General features: G+C 47.3%; 1 protein-coding gene across 1 annotated transcript in view; it reads left to right on the top strand.

Moving 5' to 3' along the window:
- The window catches only part of dhx37 (DEAH (Asp-Glu-Ala-His) box polypeptide 37), a 50,165-nt gene that overhangs the window by 24,409 nt on the left and 5,441 nt on the right, over positions 1 to 20,315 (top strand). Inside the window, exons 13-23 of the mRNA XM_079827827.1 lie at positions 3,191 to 3,246; positions 3,530 to 3,677; positions 3,764 to 3,840; positions 9,616 to 9,848; positions 10,963 to 11,074; positions 11,171 to 11,277; positions 11,873 to 12,061; positions 13,495 to 13,619; positions 19,109 to 19,225; positions 19,680 to 19,852; positions 19,946 to 20,060. Coding sequence (XP_079683953.1) covers positions 3,191 to 3,246; positions 3,530 to 3,677; positions 3,764 to 3,840; positions 9,616 to 9,848; positions 10,963 to 11,074; positions 11,171 to 11,277; positions 11,873 to 12,061; positions 13,495 to 13,619; positions 19,109 to 19,225; positions 19,680 to 19,852; positions 19,946 to 20,060 — 1,452 coding nt within the window. The remainder of the gene's footprint in view (positions 1 to 3,190; positions 3,247 to 3,529; positions 3,678 to 3,763; positions 3,841 to 9,615; positions 9,849 to 10,962; positions 11,075 to 11,170; positions 11,278 to 11,872; positions 12,062 to 13,494; positions 13,620 to 19,108; positions 19,226 to 19,679; positions 19,853 to 19,945; positions 20,061 to 20,315) is intronic.

The following is a 20,315-nucleotide window of genomic DNA, read 5'->3' as shown; positions in this document are numbered from 1 at the left end:
CCCATCACACACACACACACACACACACACACACTGCCCCTGCCCCTAAACCTACCCATCACACACACACGCACACACACACACACACACACACACACACACTGCCCCTGCCCCTAAACCTACCCATCACACACACACACACACACACACACACACACACACACACACACACACACACACACACACACACACACACACACACACACACACACACACTGCCCCTGCCCCTAAACCTAAACCTACCCATCACACACACACACACACTGCCCCTGCCACTAAACCTACCCATCTCACACACACACACACACACACACACACACACACACACTGCCCCTGCCACTAAACCTACCCATCACACACACACACACACACACACACACTGCCCCTGCCCCTAAACCTACCCATCACACACACACACACACACACACACACACACACACACACACACACACACACACACACACACACACACACACACTGCCCCTAAACCTACCCCTCACAGGAGACTGTGCAGTTTACTTTCTGTGAAAAAAAACCTTATTCTGTGATTTATAAGCATTTTGAAAGTGAGGACATGGGGAACGTCCTCATATTTCACCCTCTTTTTGTAATACCCATGTCATTATACACATTTGTGTCCTGATATTTCACAAAAACATGCCCCCACACACACACACACACACACACACAGCACCCGTATGCTTTATGGGATATGACCGTTCATGTAGTGTGTAATGTGACATACCTACTATAAACAAGTTTGCATAATGCCAGCTTATGGTTTTCATTGGCTGCCCGTGAACTGCGTCTACTTTGTCCCGCCCTCAAACTCAAACTGTTTTCTGCTACCAAAGCAAATCCACTTTAAACCCGATGTGTACCGAAACAATTCGCAGGGGGTTACTAAGCAACCAGTGAACGTAATGACACAAAATAGGTATAATTTTAAAGCTTAGAATCTCAGCTTTTCAATGCATCTATCCAACTCTAAACGAGCGCTGAGTTATTCATCTAAAACGGAGTGTATCGCCCTGGGCGCCACCTAGCTGTGAAAAAAATAATTGTCCTATTTTTCAAAACTACGGCATTGATCAACACAAAATAGGTGTCATTTGAAAGCTTTACAATGGATGTAGCCATTATGATTATCTCCAAAGTAGTGATGAGTTATTTGCTGATAAAATGAAGAAAGAAAAAAAAATCATAATTTATGGAGGGGGGGGGGGGTATTATGTTCTGCAATGTGTCAATCACATCATACAGCTCAGATAGTCATGTGTCATATGTAATTTGAAAGGTCTCATGGAGCAGAATACAACAAGCCTATTTGTTGTGGGCTTTGACTAAATTTTCAGCAAATTTTTGTAAGTTAAGTCCTGCAAGACCCATATGTAAATAATATACTGATGCGGCATTCACGTGGCATTTTTCACTCTTAACTTCATGAAACGTGGATAATGGCACATCATTATGTACAGCAGATTCCTCACGATTAAAAAGAGCCCAAAGTCACCACAATCTGTCTTTTAGATCTAAAGATATTCCTCGTTGAAATATGACACACACAAAACAGCACAGACGCACATGAGCGGAGTACAAAAATAACAGTTGCTTAGACTTGGCGTTTTCGCTGATAACTTCATGAAACATGATCTGATCGTTAGAAATGGCACACCCTTATTTACAGCAGGGGCCAGTTGCATAAACTAAGCCATTAAGTTAAAGGGTTAGTTCACCCAAAAATGAAAATTCTGTCATTAATTCCTCACCCTCATGTCGTTCGACACCCGTCAGACCTCCGTTCATCTTCAGACACAAATGAAGATATTTTAGTGTAAAGCTGATGCTGAGAAAGGCTTCAGATAGGCCTCCATTGGCATTCAGTACATTTACACTCCCAAGACCCATAAAAGGCACTTAAAACGTTGTTACAAAGTCCATCTCACCACAGTGACTCTACAATAATCTTACGATGCGACGACAATAGTTTTTGTGCGCAAAAAAAATCTAAATAACACCTTTATCCAGCTTGTTCTTGTCTTCCGTGTGTGTCTCCACGACGCATGCGCGAGAATATGAGCAGATCCGGCGTTCGGACACATGACCCAGAAGAGATTTGTTCACAAGCAGAGGAAGACGCGCGTGTCTAAGCTGTTGAATTCTACATTGATCGTGCTTTAGGTCTCGGCGTAGTTCTCAAAATCGGGTTAAAGTGTGTATTTCATGGATTCCCGAACGCCGGATCTGCGTCATATTCTCGCGCATGCGTCGTGGAGACACACACGGAAGACAAGAACAAGCTGGATAAAGGTGTTATTTTGATTTTTTTTTGCGCACAAAAACTATTGTCGTCGCATCGTAAGATTATTGTAGAGTCACTGTGGTGAGATGGACTTTGTAACGACGTTTTAAGTGCCTTTTATGGGTCTTGTGAGTGTAAATGTACTGAATGCCAATGGAGGCCTATCTGAAGCCTTTCTCAGCATTTTCATTTTTGGGTGAACTATCCCTTTAAGACAGTGTCTTAAGATCTAGTATGAGCCACCAGCAGTTAGGCAAGTGGCATTCAGTCTTACTTATCGTATCAAATTAGGCCAGTCTTATGTTTTTATGTAACTGATTAAAAAAAATTATGAACAGTCTTAAAGAAAAAAATGTATGTCTAACTTGTAAGACTAGTCTTAACGGTTTATGCAACCGGCCCCTGCAGATTCACACGATTAAAAAGAGACCAAGAACACTATAATCTGTCACTCGCATCAGAAGTTATTACTCATGGAATTATAACGCATTATAACCTGACAGGCACAAAAATGTTATCAGCAGTTTCTCAGCAATAGATTGTCCAAATATAATAAAATGTATATTTTCTAAAAATATAAAAAGTGATGTAACAAATGATACCTATATATAAATAATGATACCCTATTTGACTCTCCTTGCTATAGTTTTGGAGTTATGAGTCTTTAAAGTTGTGTATGTCACTGTAGGGCTTAAGGGGTTTAAGCACTTCCAAAGAGTTAGACTTGAGCTCAAATTGAAACGGTAACTCATTATCGTTATCCTTATCACTGTACCTGAGGAAGAGCTTTAGGGGGTCGGCCAATCATAACAGACCAATCAGAGCAGAGCATCTCCTGAGTAGCCGAGCAGACTTCCCAACACTAACAACTGAAGTGTGTTTTCTCAGATTCGATGGAAACTGAAGACCTGAAGAAGTCCAGAAGAACAAAGAAGAAGAATGTGGTATGACAACTATCATATCTAACACTCAACAGCTCATATTTATTTCATCATTATCAATACATTTTAGAAAGTTCTGGTATCAGTATTAGATTCATATGAGTTAACGATCAATGAACAGTGTTTTTTTAATGATATAACCATTTAATAAAGACTCTCCCCTTGAGGCTCTGGGAATCAGTGCTGGTCCTCAGACCGACGCCCCTCACACATATTAGTGTGCAGTATTCTCACTCTCTCTCACTCTCTCTCACTCACTCTCTCTCACTCTCTCTCTCTCTCTCAGTCCCTCCCGAGGATCACTCTGGACAGTTACTCCGCTCTGCCCGTGGACGAGGGCGATGAGGATCGTCAGGCGGGCATTGATGAAGATGATGATGATGAAGGTTCAGACCTTGAGCTGGAGCTGGGCGATCATCCAGACAGTGATCAGGGTGAGACTCTCGCACACATGCAGCTGTCTTTAATCTGTTTGACTGTGTGTGTGAATTAATGTGTGTGTGTGTGTGTGTGTGGTCAGAAGAGAAGGCGGATCCGTCGATCCCGCTCTACGTGCTTCCTATGTACTCGCTGTTGGCCCCGGAGCTGCAGGCAAAGGTATGTGCCCTATCTGTGTGTCCACTTATATTATATGTGCCCTATCTGTGTGTCCACTTATATTATATGTGCCCTATCTGTGTATCCACTTATATTATATGTGCCCTATCTGTGTGTCCACTTATATTATATCCATCCATCATCTTCCGCTTATCTGGGGCCGGGGAAGGCGTCCAGGAGGCATCCGAAATAGATGCCCGAGCCACCTCAGCTGGCTCCTCTCGATGTGGAGGAGCAGCGGCTCTACTCTGAGCTCCTCCCGAGTGACTGAGCTCCTCACCCTATCTCTAAGGGAGCGCCCTGCCACCCTACGGAGAAAGCTCATTATCCGCCTGTATCCGGGATCTTGTCCTTTCGGTCATGACCCACAGCTCATGACCATAGGTGAGAGTAGGAACGTAGATCAACTGGTAAATCGAGAGCTTTGCCTTACAGCTCAGCTCCTTCTTCACCACGACAGACCGGTACATCGACTGTATTACTGCAGAAGCAGTCAATCTCCCGTTCCATCCTTCCCTCACTCGTGAACAAGACCCCAAGATATCTGAACTCCTCCACTTGAGGCAGGAACTCTCCACCAACCTGAAGTGGGCAATCCACCCTTTTCCGACTGAGAACCATGGCCTTGGACTTGGAGGTGCTGATTCTCATCCCAGCCACTTCACACTCGGCCGCAAACCGTCCCAGTGCACGCTGAAGGTCCTGGTCTGAGGAGGCCAACACGACAACATCATCCGCAAAAAGCAGCGACGAAATTGTATGGTCCCCAAACCGGACACACTCCGGCCCTTGGCTGCGCCTAGAAATTCTGTCCATAAAAATTGTTGGACCGTTTGACAAAGGACAGCCCTGCCGGAGTCCAACATGCACCGGGAACAGGTCTGACTTACTGCCGGCAATGCGGACCAAGCTCCTGCTCTGGTCGTACAGGGACCGGACAGCCCTAAGCAGGGGGACCCCTGACCCCATACTCCCAGAGCACCCTCCACAGGACGCCACAAGGAACACAGTCGAATGCCTTCTCCAAATCCACAAAACACATGTGGACTGGTTGGGCAAACTCCCATGAACCCCCCAGCACCCTGGAAAGGGTATAGAGCTGCTCCAGTGTTCCACGACCGGGACGAAAACCAGACTGTTCCTCCTGATTCTGAGGTTCCACTATCGGCCGAATTCTCCTCTCCAGTACCCTGGCATAGACTTTCCCGGGCAGGCTGAGAAGTGTGATCCCCCTATAGTTGGAATACACTCTCCGGTCCCCCTTCCTGAAAAGAGGGACCACCACCCCAGTCTGCCAGTCCAGAGGTTCTGTCCCCGACCGCCATGCGATGTTGCAGAGGCGTGTCAGCCAAGACAGCCCCACAACATCCAGAGACTTGAGGTACTCAGGGCGGATGCCTTGCCACCGAGGAGCTTTTTAACTACCTCGATGACTTCAGCCCGGGTGATGGACGAGTCCTCCTCCGAGTCCCCAGCCACTGCTTCCTCAACGGAAGACATGTCGGTGGGATTGAGGAGATCCTCGAAGTATTCCTTCCACCGCCCGACGATATCCCTAGTTGAGGTCAACAGGTGCCCATCTCCACTGTAAACAGTGTTGGTAGGGCACTGCTTCCCCTTCCCCAGAATCTCTTCAAGGCCGACCGATAGTCTTTCTCCATGGCCTCACCGAACTCCTCCCAGGCCCGATTTTTTTTTTTTGCCTCCACGACTACCCGGGCTGCAGTCCGCTTGGCCTGCCGGTACCGGTCAGCTGCCTCCGGAGTCCCACAAGCCATCCAGGCCCGATAGGACTCCTTCTTCAGCTTCACGGCATCCCTTACTTCCGGTGTCCACCACCGGGTTCGGGGATTGCCGCCTGGACAGGCACCGGAGACCTTATGGCCACAGCTCCGAGCGGCCATGTCGACAATGGAGGTGGAGAACATGGTCCACTCGGACTCAATATCTCCAGACTCCCTCGGGATCTGGTCGAAGCTCTGCCGGAGGTGGGAGTTGAAGATCTCTCTGATGGGGTCCGGCCAAACGTTCCCAACAGACCCTCACAGTACGTTTGGGTCTGCCGGGTCTGTCCAGCTTCCTCCCCCGGCATCAGATCCAACTCACCACCAGGTGGTGATCAGTTGAAAGCTCCGCCCCTCTCTTCACCCGAGTGTCCAAGACATGGCCGAAGGTCTGATGACACGTCCAGTCAAAGTCAGATCATCGACCTCTGGCCTAGGGTGTCCTGGTGCCACGTGCACTGATGGACACCCTTATGCTTGAACATGTTGTTCGTTATGGACAAACCGTGGCTAGCACAGAAATCCAATAATAGAACACCGCTCGGGTTCAGATCAGGGAGGCCGTTCCTCCCAATCACGCCCCTCCAGGTGTCACTGTCACTGCCCACAGGGGCATTGAAGTCCCCCAGTAGAACGACGGAGTCTCCAGTTGGAGCACTTTCCAGCACCCTTCCCAGAGACCCTAAGAGGGCCGGGTACTCCGCACTGCCGTTCGGCCCGTAGGCACACACGACAATGAAGCCGCGTTTCCACCAAAATTATCCGGAACAATTTGTACCAGGAACTTTTTTCCCACCCAGATCTGCTACTGTCTGCGTTTCCACTGCGGTCTAAAGTGCCGGGAAGATTAGGCAAATTAGTCCGGTGATGTAGGACTGCGCACGACTGCTCATCCCAGTCAGCGACGGACAGGAATCATTTTTGCGCGACGCTGTCTGCAACAATAACGAGGAGATTTTGGTAGTTATGTATTGGTTTAATAAAGAGGTCATTAACAAAACGGCGGAAAAGAGACAAGCACTGATACTAAAGCGTATTCTGAAAGCTCGTAAAGCTAGATTTAAAATAAGACAACGTATGTTATTATCAGCTATTATGGACATTGACCGCGAGATGGCTGAGACGAACGCGCGCCATCAGACAGAAAGAGCAAGACTGATATTTACTGAATGCAGAAACGAACGAACCTCGCAAAAGACTTTTAAAAATGCTGGTTGAAATAAAATGTTGCGTGAGTTCAACCAATCAGCATGTTCAGCGCCCAAGTCCCACCCCCGAACTTTGAAAAAGTACTACCCCGGGAGCAGGGCCGTTTGGAGGGGGAAATATTTACCTGGAACTTCATTTAGACCCTGGTTCCTGCGGTCGAAACACTCTGGCTGCGTCCCAATTCGCCTACTTATACTACGTCCTAAAAGTATGTACTCTTTTTGTGAAGAAAAAGTACATACTTTTGAGTGTGTAGCAGAAGAGTATGCAAGCTTTGGGACATACTACTTCGTCATCTTTAACGGACTCTGTTGCTTAGTTATGCGTCCCGTCACCGTTTAAACTGCCCTGTCAGTCATCGTCACAGTTCAAATCCCCCGCTTTCAATTTAATTTCCTACCGTATCGGAGAGAAATGTAGTCGCTCGTTGATCTGCCATTCGTGGGTCTTTAATTCAGAGACTCCTCTCATGCGTTTGCAAAGTTAATGGCCAAACGTATCATCACAAAAGTTCTCAATGCTGCTGAAGGGGAAATATAATGTGGATAATATTGAATAAATATCTTTTCGTCAGCTTAAATACTGATAATTGCTCACTCAAGCCCCTTTATCTAATCCTCTCTACTTAACCGTCAGACTCGCGTAACCGTCATGTTTGTAGTTTTTTAACACTTTTTATCCGCGTTTGTAGTTCTAATCGAATCCTCGTCCATCTCGCAATGGGTTGTGGGCAATATCAGCCGTTAGAGTGCGCATCGATCTGCACTTCGAATTCTGACCGGAAATAGTAAACCATCCGGGAATCTTTGGAATACTCTTTTCAACATACTACGATTTGGGACATACTAATTCTTTTTTTGAATACTATTTAGTACGGATAGTATGCGAATTGGGACGTAGCAACAGAGTACCACCCCAAAGTTCCTAGTTCCTGGGGAACGTTCCTGCGGTGGAAACGCGGCTTGAGAGACCTATCCCTGACCCGAAGGCGCAGGGAAGCGACCCTCTCGTTCACCGGGGTGAACTCCAACACATGGCGGCTGAGCTGGGGGGCTATAAGCAAACCCACTCCAGCCCTCCGCCTCTCACCATGGGCAACTCCAGAGTGGTAGAGAATCCAGCCTCTCTCAAGAAGTGTGGTTCCAGAGCCCAAGCTGTGCGTGGAGGTGAGCCCGACTATCTCTAGTCGGTACCTCTCGACCTCCCGCACAAGCTCAGGCTCTTTCCCCGCCAACGAGGTGACATTCCACGTCCCTAAAGCCAGATTCCGTGTCCAGAGATCGGGTCATTGGGGGCCTCGCCCTCGACTGTCGCTGGATCCACTATACACCGGCCCCTTACGCTCCCTCCTGCAGGTGGTGAGCCCACAGGAGGGCGGCCCCACGTCACTCCTTCGGGCCCCATGGGGGGAGACCCGGGGCACTCGCATACGAGCCCCAACCCCAGGCCTGGCTCCAGGGTGGGGCCCTGACTGCACCATGCCGGGCAACGTTTCGGTCCTTGATGTAGTTTTCATAAAGAGTTTGTGAACCGTTCTTAGTCTCCGTCACCAAGGACCTGTTTGCCTTGGGAGACCCTACCATACCCCTTTTCCACCAAGGCAGTGCTAGAGCTAGATCGGAGCCAGAGCCTAGTTTCAAATCGGTTATTTGTGTTTCCACACCCAAAGCCCCAGCTCCTAGCCAGGAAAAGTGGTTCTTAAGTAGCACCAAAACATTGCTGGGCTAGAACAGGGCTAGAAGTAAGAACCGATTACGTCAGGCGCTGGGGGCGGGGTCAACAAGACCAACACAAACTTGAGATCCGCCATTGTTGAAATAGCAGCTAATGGAGCTAACAGCTGCTGCTCGTTTGTAATCTCCATCTATACAAATTACGGCGAACTGCATGAATGCGTTGGATTCGCTGTGTTTTCGTTGTGTTTTGATGCCGATGTAGGATCGTAAAGCCATGTGAATCAATAGTAACGCAACGTTTGCATTGTTGATGGAAGGCTTGTTTGCAGTGGTGCTGTGCAGAGACCGATCGCCGTATGATAACGAGTCCAGCGAGAGCACACGCCTCCTTATGCTTTTGATTCACTCATGCGTTTTTATATATCATACGTGCATCGGTCTGCGCAGCGCCGATGCGTCTCGAACAAGCCTGGTGTGTGTGTGTGTTTCCCGCTGCCCAGGGTTGCCAGGTTTTCACAAAAAAACCCACCCGATTGCTACTCAAAACAAGCCCAATCGCGTTTCAGGGGGGCTTCCCCGGTAAAAATCACATTTGGGGGTAAAATATGTGTTTTTTATGGCATGGTTGCCTACTAAAATTCGCATTCCCGGGGCTAAATATCACATAATTGGGGTCGCTTCAAGCCGCGGACATGATAAACAGCCCGCGGCAACAGTGATGAAGTAGCCAATTCCGCGGGAAAACCGCGCAACACTGCCGCTGCCTCGCTAGCGTTGCTGAGAGAGATGAGACGTATACAGTGACGTAAGACATGGCTCTGTTGTGGCTCTCAGCCCGTGGAAAAGCAAACGGTTCCTAGAAGGCTCCTCAGTCAAACCAACTATGAACTGGGATTAGCTCTGGCTCTGAATTAGCTCTAGCACTGCCTTGGTGGAAAAGGGGTACCAGGGGCATATAGCCCCAGACAACATGGCTCCCAGGATCATTCGGGTACTCAAACCTCTCCACCACGATAAGGTGACAGTTCAAGGAGAGGCTTATATTATATATTGTGTGTTATTCATCTTGCGTGTGTGTGTGTGTGTGTGTGTGTGTGTGTGTGCAGGTCTTCCGTCCTCCCCCCGCTGGAGCTCGTCTGTGTGTTGTGGCGACTAATGTGGCCGAGACGTCTCTGACGATCCCCGGTGTGAAGTTCGTTGTGGACTGCGGTCGAGTGAAGAAGAGATTCTACGACAGAGTGACCGGCGTCTCCTCCTTCAAGGTCACCTGGATCTCACAGGCTTCAGCCAATCAGAGGGCAGGAAGGGCAGGCCGCACAGAGCCGGGCCACTGCTATAGGTCAGAATTTGACCATTGTTGTGTTTTAGAGGAAACTGAATGGATATGTAAGAGATCTGGGGTCCGTTCTTCATACCTCGCTAGCTCAGTTAGCCGGATTTGATTGTTGGCGATTTGTCGTGATCTTGGATTGTTTGGTTCTTCGACGCTCATCCTGGACTTGCTGTCATAGCAACAGCTCCGTAATCTCAAACCTGCTCGAGCAGATTATTTCATGTAAACAGGATTAGATTCATCTTGAAGAGATACTTAAAATCTGTCCCAGCCACTGCTACTTTATTACAAGAGTTAATTTCTGAACCAGGGGCAATAATAATAATTTTAAATAATAATAATATAAAAATGTTATATTGTATATGTATATGAGAATGTATGTAATATTATAATGTTGTGTATAATGCTATAGCAATTTATTTGTGATGGAATAATTACTTTATAATTTTATTGGAGGTTTACACACATGTTGTACAGTTACTCTGAGCCGTGCATTCATCTAAGTGATGACGGATATTATGGGATGGCTTGAGGCAGTGCAGGAGATGCAGAGAATTTGACCCTTAAGAAACTTTAATACTGTCACGTTACAAATCTGCTTAAAAACTGAATTAAAATTTTAATTACAATATTGAAATTAAAATGTAAAGGGTGTTCAAATACTGTATAAAACTGGTAATCGTGTTTTTAAAAAAAAGGTCCAGATATTCGTGGGTTTTTGTGTGTGTAATTTGTCAATTTTTTTATATGATGTCATTACGTTGCTGTTTTGACACCAGCCAATCGCTGCATTGCTGATCGTGGTTTCGAGTATCGATGCGTCTGCCCTCTTCAGGGAACACAAGAACGCGCAGTGATCTTAGATCATTTAATCCAGATATTTTAATCCAATCCATAAATTCGTTTGAAGAACCAAATTAGCCAGAGATCAGTTATCACGATTCGAAGATCCGGGATCTGTCAAATCATCTCAGATGTGTTAAGCGAGGTACGAAGAACAGGCCCCTGGACGAGTGTGATATTAATGTGTGTGTGTGTGTGTATGTGTGTGTGTGTGTGTGTGTGTGTGTGTGTGTGTGTGTGTGTGTGTGTGTGTGTGTGTGTGTGTGTGTGTGTGTAGGCTCTACTCGTCCGCTGTGTTCAGTGATTTCAGTTTGTTCTCGGAGGCTGAGATCACGCGGCGTCCTGTAGATGACCTGGTCATTCAGATGAAGGACCTCAACATTGAGAAGGTTTCCTTTCACACATCTATCATACCCCCTCATGACAGGCTGTGGTTGGGTCGTGTTTGTTTATGTGTGTGTGTGTGTGTGTGTGTGTGTGTTTAGGTTGTGAACTTCCCGTTCCCGACTCCTCCCTCAGCCGAAGCACTGATTGCTGCTGAGCAGCTGCTGATCTCACTGGGCGCGCTCGAGGAACCACCTCGACACGGACGGTACACACACACACACACACACACACACACACTGCCCCTGCCCTTAAACCTACCCATCACACACAGACACACACACACACACACACACACACACACACACACACACACACACACACACACACACACACACACACACACACACACACACTGCCCCTGCCCTTAAACCTACCCATCACACACAGACACACACACACACACACACACACACACACACACACACACACACACTGCCCCTAAACCTAACCCTCACAGGAGACTGTGCAGTTCACTTTCTGTGAAAAAAAACTCATTCTTTATGATTTATAAGCATTTTGAAAAGTGAGGACATGGGGAACGTCCTCATATTTCACCCTCTTTTTGTAATACCCATGTCATTATACACATTTGTGTCCTGATATTTCACAAAAACATGCCCACACACACACACACACATCACTGTATGAACACATTGGCTGTTGAAAGGTGATCTCATGCTAACGTTCATTATAAAGGGGCTAAAATATATAATTGTAAACTGAATATTCTTTCTTAACCTGTTTCTCTCTCTCTCTGTGTGTGTGTGTGTGTGTGTGTGTGTGTGTGTGTGTGTGTGTAGTTTGGGGGAGATGGAGAGGGCGCGTCTCTCGTGTCCCATCACTCCTCTGGGTCGAGCTATGGCTGCGTTCCCTGTAGCGTCGCGTTACGCTAAGATGCTAGCGCTGGGCCGTCAGCAGGGCTGTATGCCGTACATCATCACGATCGTGGCGGCCATGACGGTCAGAGAGATCTTCGAGGATTATGACAGGTCATTCAGACAACACACACCTGTCTCTCTCTCACACCCGTCTCTCTCTCTCTCACCCGTCTCTCTCTCACACCCGTCTCTCTCTCACACCCGTCTCTCTCTCACCCGTCTCTCTCTCTCACCCGTCTCTCTCTCTCACCCTTCTCTCTCTCACACCCTTCTCTCTCTCACACCCTTCTCTCTCTCACACCCGTCTCTCTCTCACCCGTCTCTCTCTCTCACCCGTCTCTCTCTCTCACCCTTCTCTCTCTCACACCCTTCTCTCTCTCACACCCTTCTCTCTCTCACACCCGTCTCTCTCTCACCCGTCTCTCTCTCTCACCCGTCTCTCTCTCTCACCCGTCTCTCTCTCTCACCCGTCTCTCTCTCACCCGTCTCTCTCACACCCGTCTCTCTCTCACACCCGTCTCTCTCTCACCCGTCTCTCTCTCTCACCCGTCTCTCTCTCTCACCCGTCTCTCTCTCTCACCCGTCTCTCTCTCACCCGTCTCTCTCTCACCCATCTCTCTCTCACACCCTTCTCTCTCTCACACCCTTCTCTCTCTCACACCCGTCTCTCTCACCCATCTCTCTCTCTCACCCGTCTCTCTCTCTCACCCGTCTCTCTCTCTCACCCGTCTCTCTCTCACCCGTCTCTCTCACACCCGTCTCTCTCTCACACCCGTCTCTCTCTCACCCGTCTCTCTCTCTCTCACCCATCTCTCTCTCTCACCCGTCTCTCTCTCTCACCCTTCTCTCTCTCACACCCTTCTCTCTCTCATCTGTCTCTCTCACCCCCGTCTCTCTCTCACCCGTCTCTCTCTCTCACCCGTCTTTCTCTCTCACCCGTCTCTCTCTCACCCGTCTCTCTCTCACCCCCGTCTCTCTCTCTCACCCGTCTCTCTCTCTCACCCGTCTCTCTCTCACCCGTCTCTCTCACCCGTCTCTCTCTCTCACCCGTCTCTCTCTCTCACCCGTCTCTCTCTCTCACCCAACTCTCTCTCTCACCCGTCTCTCTCTCTCACCCGTCTCTCTCTCTCACCCGTCTCTCTCTCACACCCGTCTCTCTCTCTCACCCGTCTCTCTCTCACCCATCTCTCTCTCACCCGTCTCTCTCTCTCACCCATCTCTCTCTCACCCATCTCTCTCTCACCCATCTCTCTCTCTCACCTGTCTCTCTCTCTCACCTGTCTCTCTCACACACCCGTCTCTCTCTCTCTCATCCGTCTCTCTCTCACCCGTCTCTCTCTCACACCCGTCTCTCTCTCACCCATCTCTCTCTCACCCATCTCTCTCTCACCCATCTCTCTCTCTCACCTGTCTCTCTCTCTCACCCGTCTCTCTCACCCATCTCTCTCTCACCCATCTCTCTCTCTCACCCGTCTCTCTCTCTCTCACCCGTCTCTCTCTCTCACCCGTCTCTCTCTCTCACCCGTCTCTCTCTCACCCATCAGGCCTGCGGGCAGCGAGGAGGAGAGCACTAAGCTGGCAGGGAAGAGGGCCAGGTGTGTTCAGATGAGGAGGTTATGGGCTGGTCAAGGGCCGTCGCTGCTGCTGGGAGATCTGATGGTTCTGCTCGGTATGGCTTGATTTGACTGACTGTGGTTTTGAATGTTCAGAGATTTACGCCTCTTTAGCTGGAAACCGTTATGCTGCACTCACACCGAACGCCAATAGCGCGTCAAAGTCGTGTATAAATCGAGCGTTTGAAGTGAAATAGACGCGTGTTCAAGGCACTCCAGGAGAAATATGTCATAAAACACCACTCTGCCTCTTTTCATTTACATTAAATATGTATATTAAACATTAATAGCCACACACATGTGGTCCAGGGATCGCCTACATCAGTGTTTCCGGGGTGCCGTGTAAAAGTCCTTCAAATATATAATTGTTTATTTTTTTTCAAATTTTTCAAATAATTATCTCTTTGTAAACTTTGTTCAATGCATGCGAGTGCTGCCGTATGTTCGAATATGACCAGTAATTTTCGCCCTCATCACCAGGGTTAAGTGCCAGAAGACGCGAATGAGAAGACTCGCGCGCTGTGAGAAAATGTGTCTCTCTGCACTCATCCGAGAGCGCGCACACGTCTCACAGCGCGCAAATATTGAGTTCTCTTTCAAGTCTTGTTCTTGAACGGACAAACTCACACAAAAAGTATGTCAACATGTCCATCTTGATGAGTATTCTAGCAGACATAGTCTGAATATGCCTTAAGTGAACTTTATACAGTCGAGAAAGACGACGCATATCGTAGCATTAGGTCTTAAAGGGGCAGTAGCATTAGGTCTTAAAGGGGCAGTAGCATTAGGTCTTAAAGGGGCAGTAGCATTAGGTCTTAAAGGGGCAGTAGCATTAGGTCTTAAAGGGGCAGTAGCCTTTACTGCTGTCTGTTTAATGTCAAACAACAAAAGACAAGGACATCACTCACTGCTCTTGATTGAATACCTTTTGTAAGTTTAATAGGATTAATCTTTAATTTATACACTCAAATATGCAATGCTATTTTACATTCGATCAATTTCTGTATCTGAAAACTAATGTTAGACGTACCTGAAAAGCATACTTTATTTTATTAGTATCTTTACTCAATAGTATTTATTTGTGCTGCTGCTTGTATTTAAATTATTTGTTCTTATTAGTTTTTTTATTTTTTATTTGACATTAGTCCCTTTTTTCCCTGAACATAGCAAATACTGAACCGTACCGAAACCGTGAACCTAAAACCGTGACACAAACCAAACCGTGAGCGGCAATCTGTAGCGTTACAGCCCTAGCGTAACGTATGATAGGGGGCGCCACAAAATGGAGAACATTTTCAAAGAGTGCCATGAGCGAAAAAAGGTTGGGAAACACTGGCCTACATCATCTTCACTGCATGTGTATTTATAACAAACGAAATATATAACACAACCTGTTTCTGTTAATGTGTGATCAATAACAGCCATTATAAAATTATAAGTTATAAGAAGCTGTGCAATAAATAAAGCAAACAAAGTCAGTGCTAGTGGCTACAATGGTAAAGTTAAATATATATAAAGAATATAAATAAAGAATAAAGTGGTGAAACTTCTCTTTGCCCTCAGTCAAAACAACAAATGATGAACATGAGAGCAAAGATGGGCCGTTAGATCAGCATAAGATGAATTATATCTGATGTTTAACCACCACAGGTCATCAGAGTTCAGATTTTTCAACTCGGGCGTCAGACGCGAATTCGCTTCAAACGCTTGAATGCACAAAAAGCACCAAATAAAATCACTCGCGCGTAACTCACAAGACGGTCGATTCGCCTCTTTCCCACGAACGTGTCTTTACATCGACTTGACATGGATATCACTCTGTTCCCGTCCAGTGTGACCGCAGTGTAACTCTAGCAGTGTGATTTTAGGATTAGTAGCTTTTGAATTGGCTCTTGTTTAATTTTAGTTTAGTGTGTGTGTTTGGTGTACAGACGTCAGAAGGGATCCCCTGTTCTCCTGTATGTGCTGTATTCTGCCAGGCCAGTAGGTGGCGATGGCACTTTGTAAAGTCACACTACGCCTGTAGAGCACATAACATCACAGTTTCCAAAAAATCATGTTTTTGTATCTTACATGAGGCAATCACAGTATCGCTTTCAACACACTTCAGGTTCAGGCCCTCGAAACACGTGTAAATGAACGACCAAAACGCATTAACGGTTTCAGTTTTCATTTTTATCATTTATTTTCATTTCAGTTTTAGTCATTTTAGGACATTTCAGTTGCCAAGACATTTCTAAGTTAAATTTTTTCCATCTAATATTTATATATTTTTTCTTGATTTCAATTAACAAAAACAACTGAGTCCTACAGATTGTTTAGCATGCATAGCAATTGCTGCATTTAAAGCTGCACTATGTAACTTTTTTTCAGTAAAATATCCAAACACCTCTAGGCCAGTTTTATATATTTTACTTACAATATCCCAAATGTTTCCGACTACTTGTAAATGGTGAGATGCTCTTTTACCCGAGGAACCGGGACGTGTGAGGGCGTGGCCTGTCGATGACATCATATCCGGTTTTATTCTGCAGAAGTGCTTTCCTCTCACTGCAGTGTGAACAGGTGTCATAGCAGAGTAACGCCATCCCATCATCAACACACTCAGATGTGTGTAATATGATCATCAGAGCTGCGTTACCTCACACTCATGAGCGGAGGAGCGGAAGTGGCGACTGTGGCATAATAAAAGTCCCGCTGCTCGCGAGGTGTGTGTTGCGTTCATCTTATGAACAATCGCTCCACAACACTCGTCCTGCTCTGCTTCACTACAGTAACGTTAATAATCACATCATCAACATGATTTCTGCCCGAGTCCTGTCCCGATTCTTTCCCACCGGCTGAGGTGAAGACCACATGTCCCAAGAGTCTGCGCTCAAACGGGACGTCATCAAACTACGCCTTTGCTTTGAATAGGCGACCTCTAGCGGACGGAAGAGTTACATAGTGCAGCTTTCAGTGTATTTTTATACTGTATTAAAATAATTAGAATCCATTCGAAAAATATTATTTGAACTTCAACCGTAAAAAAAACATCTGTAAAATAAACAGATTTATACTTTAGGTATATTGCGACTTCTGTAATTCCTGTTATATTGTTTTATAAACACAAACACAAACATCGCTAGAAAACAGTAAAGATGAAGCAAACACCAACAGTCACTCTAGTGTTCCAGTAATGACATATATTACAAATAAAACCTCACAAAACGAGTGTTATAGTGTTTGCCTTTCTGTTATCAGATGGGAGTCGTCAAAATAAAAGTCCCGCTCCTGACCATAGATATACATAATAAAAGCTAGATGTCTCGTCTAAAGGCTATGGAGGTCGACGTCCACACCTGGCGGCCATCTTGTCACGCTCAGCTCGCTCACTCCTAACATTGTGTTTTAGTGGTGCATGTACTTTTTAAATAACCATAACTTGCTCAATTTTCTACTGATTTTCAAACTGTTTGGTTTGTTATAAACGTCAGAGATGTAGTTATGACACTGCATACTTATGAATAATTATTCATAATTTGTTCAAGCATCCATAATTATAGCCACGTTAATAACCATTGAGCCATGTGCTGTATGCGTGTGCTGTATGCGTGTGCTGTATGCGTGTGCTGTATGCGTGTGCTGTATGCGTGTGCTGTATGCGTGTGCTGTATGCGTGTGCCGTGTGCCATTGAGCCATGTGCTGTATGCGTGTGCTGTATGCGTGTGCCGTGTGCCATTGAGCCATGTGCTGTATGCGTGTGCTGTATGCGTGTGCCGTGTGCCATTGAGCCATGTGCTGTATGCGTGTACTGTATGCGTGTGCCATTGAGCCATGTGCTGTATGCGTGTGCCATTGAGCCATGTGCTGTATGCGTGTGCCATTGAGCCATGTGCTGTATGCGTGTGCTGTATGCGTGTGCCATGTGCCATTGAGCCATGTGCTGTATGCGTGTGCTGTATGCGTGTGCCATTGAGCCATGTGCTGTATGCGTGTGCTGTATGCGTGTGCCATGTGCCATTGAGCCATGTGCTGTATGCGTGTGCTGTATGCGTGTGCCATTGAGCCATGTGCTGTATGCGTGTGCTGTATGCGTGTGCCATTGAGCCATGTGCTGTATGCGTGTGCCATTGAGCCATGTGCTGTATGCGTGTGCCATTGAGCCATGTGCTGTATGCGTGTGCCATGTGCCATTGAGCCATGTGCTGTATGCGTGTGCTGTATGCGTGTGCCATTGAGCCATGTGCTGTATGCGTGTGCCATTGAGCCATGTGCTGTATGCGTGTGCCATTGAGCCATGTGCTGTATGCGTGTGCCATTGAGCCATGTGCTGTATGCGTGTGCCATTGAGCCATGTGCTGTATGAGTGTGCCATGTGCCATTGAGCCATGTGCTGTATGCGTGTGCCATTGAGCCATGTGCTGTATGCGTGTGCCATTGAGCCATGTGCTGTATGCCATTGAGCCATGTGCTGTATGCGTGTGCCATGTGCCATTGAGCAGTGTGCTGTATGCGTGTGCTGTATGCGTGTGCTGTATGCGTGTGCCGTGTGCCATTGAGCCATGTGCTGTATGCGTGTGCTGTATGCGTGTGCCGTGTTCCATTGAGCCATGTGCTGTATGCGTGTGCCGTGTTCCATTGAGCCATGTGCTGTATGCGTGTGCCATTGAGCCATGTGCTGTATGCGTGTGCCATGTGCCATTGAGCCATGTGCTGTATGCGTGTGCCATGTGCCATTGAGCCATGTGCTGTATGCGTGTGCCATGTGCCATTGAGCCATGTGCTGTATGCGTGTGCCATTGAGCCATGTGCTGTATGCGTGTGCTGTATGCGTGTGCCGTGTGCCATTGAGCCATGTGCTGTATGCGTGTGCCATGTGCCATTGAGCAGTGTGCTGTATGCGTGTGCTGTATGCGTGTGCTGTATGCGTGTGCCGTGTGCCATTGAGCCATGTGCTGTATGCGTGTGCTGTATGCGTGTGCCGTGTGCCATTGAGCCATGTGCTGTATGCGTGTGCCGTGTGCCATTGAGCCATGTGCTGTATGCGTGTGCCATGTGCCATTGAGCCGTGTGCTGTATGCGTGTGCTGTATGCGTGTGTTGTATGTGTGTGCTGTATGCGTGTGCCATGTGCCATTGAGCTGTGTGCTGTATGCGTGTGCCATGTGCCATTGAGCTGTGTGCTGTATGCGTGTGCTGTATGCGTGTGCCATGTGCCATTGAGCCATGTGCTGTATGCGTGTACTGTATGCGTGTGCTGTATGCGTGTGCTGTATGCGTGTGCTGTATGCGTGTGCTGTATGCGTGTGCTGTATGCGTGTGCTGTATGCGTGTGCCATGTACCATTGAGCCATGTGCTGTATGCGTGTGCTGTATGCGTGTGCTGTATGCGTGTGCCATGTACCATTGAGCCATGTGCTGTATGCGTGTGCTGTATGCGTGTGCTGTATGCGTGTGTTGTATGCGTGTGCTGTATGCGTGTGCCATGTGCCATTGAGCCATGTGCTGTATGCGTGTGCTGTGAGCCGTGTGCTGTGTGTAATGGCGTGATGTTGATGTTTAGGGGCGGTCGGAGCGTGTGAATTCTCCGGCTGCACTCGGCAGTTCTGTGAGGAAAACGGGCTTCGGTACAAAGCAATGCTGGAGATCCGAAGACTCCGGGGTCAGCTGACCAATGCAGGTACACACACACACACACACACACACACACACACACACTCTCCTCTCTCTCTCTCTCTCTCTCTCTCTCTCTCACACACACACACACACACACACAACAACACACTGATTTTATCTGTGCCTGCCGCTTCCTGTGATATGATTTAAACATCGCTCTCTCTCTCTCTCTCTCTCTCTCTCTCTCTCTCTCTCTCTCTCTCTCTCTCTCTCTCACACACACTCACACACACTCCTCTCTCTCTCTCTCACACACACACACACACACACACACACACACTCCTCTCTCTCTCTCTCTCTCCTCTCTCTCTCTCTCTCTCTCTCTCTCTCTCACACACACACACACACACACACACACACACACACTCTCCTCTCTCTCTCTCTCTCTCTCTCTCTCTCTCTCTCTCTCACACACACACACACACACACACACTCTCTCTCTCTCTCTCCTCTCTCAGTGAATGCCGTGTGCTCTGACGCTGGCGTGTTCGTGGATCATAAGATGGCTCCTCCCACAGAGTCTCAGGTGGTGTGTTTACGGCAGGTGGTATTGGCCGGTTTAGGAGATCACATGGCCAGACGAGTGCAGGCCGAGGAGCTGCTCGACCCCAAGTGGAGGAACGGCTATAAGGTGCCTCACACACACCGGTTCACTTCTGACTCTGCTGTTAAATTCACCGTTAAACAGTTTTCTCTGTGTGTGTGTGTGTGTGTGTGTGTCCAGACGCCTCTGCTGGACGACCCCGTGTTCATTCACCCGTCATCTGCCCTTCACAAGACACTCCCAGAGTTTGTGGTGTATCAGGAAGTTATGGAGACCTCCAAGATGTACATGAGAGGTGTGTGTGTGTGTGTGTGTGTGTTTCATCCTGCAGGAACACGTCTATACAGTGTCTCAAATACAGTCGGAAATAAAGTAGAGTCTTGTTGATGAACTTTTGGCCTTTGTGAGCAGAAGTTAATTTAATTTTAATATGTAAATGACACACACATAACAATAGCTGCAATTATATTTATTTGACATAATATTGACTAAAATAATTAGAAATAAATGCTTTGAAAAAAATTGAAAAAATTAAATGTGTGAAATAGCC

Source organism: Gobio gobio (genome assembly GCF_949357685.1).
Source record: "Gobio gobio genome assembly, chromosome: 10".
NCBI classification, from domain to species: domain Eukaryota; kingdom Metazoa; phylum Chordata; class Actinopteri; order Cypriniformes; family Gobionidae; genus Gobio; species Gobio gobio.
This window is presented reverse-complemented; position numbering and strand designations above follow the sequence as displayed.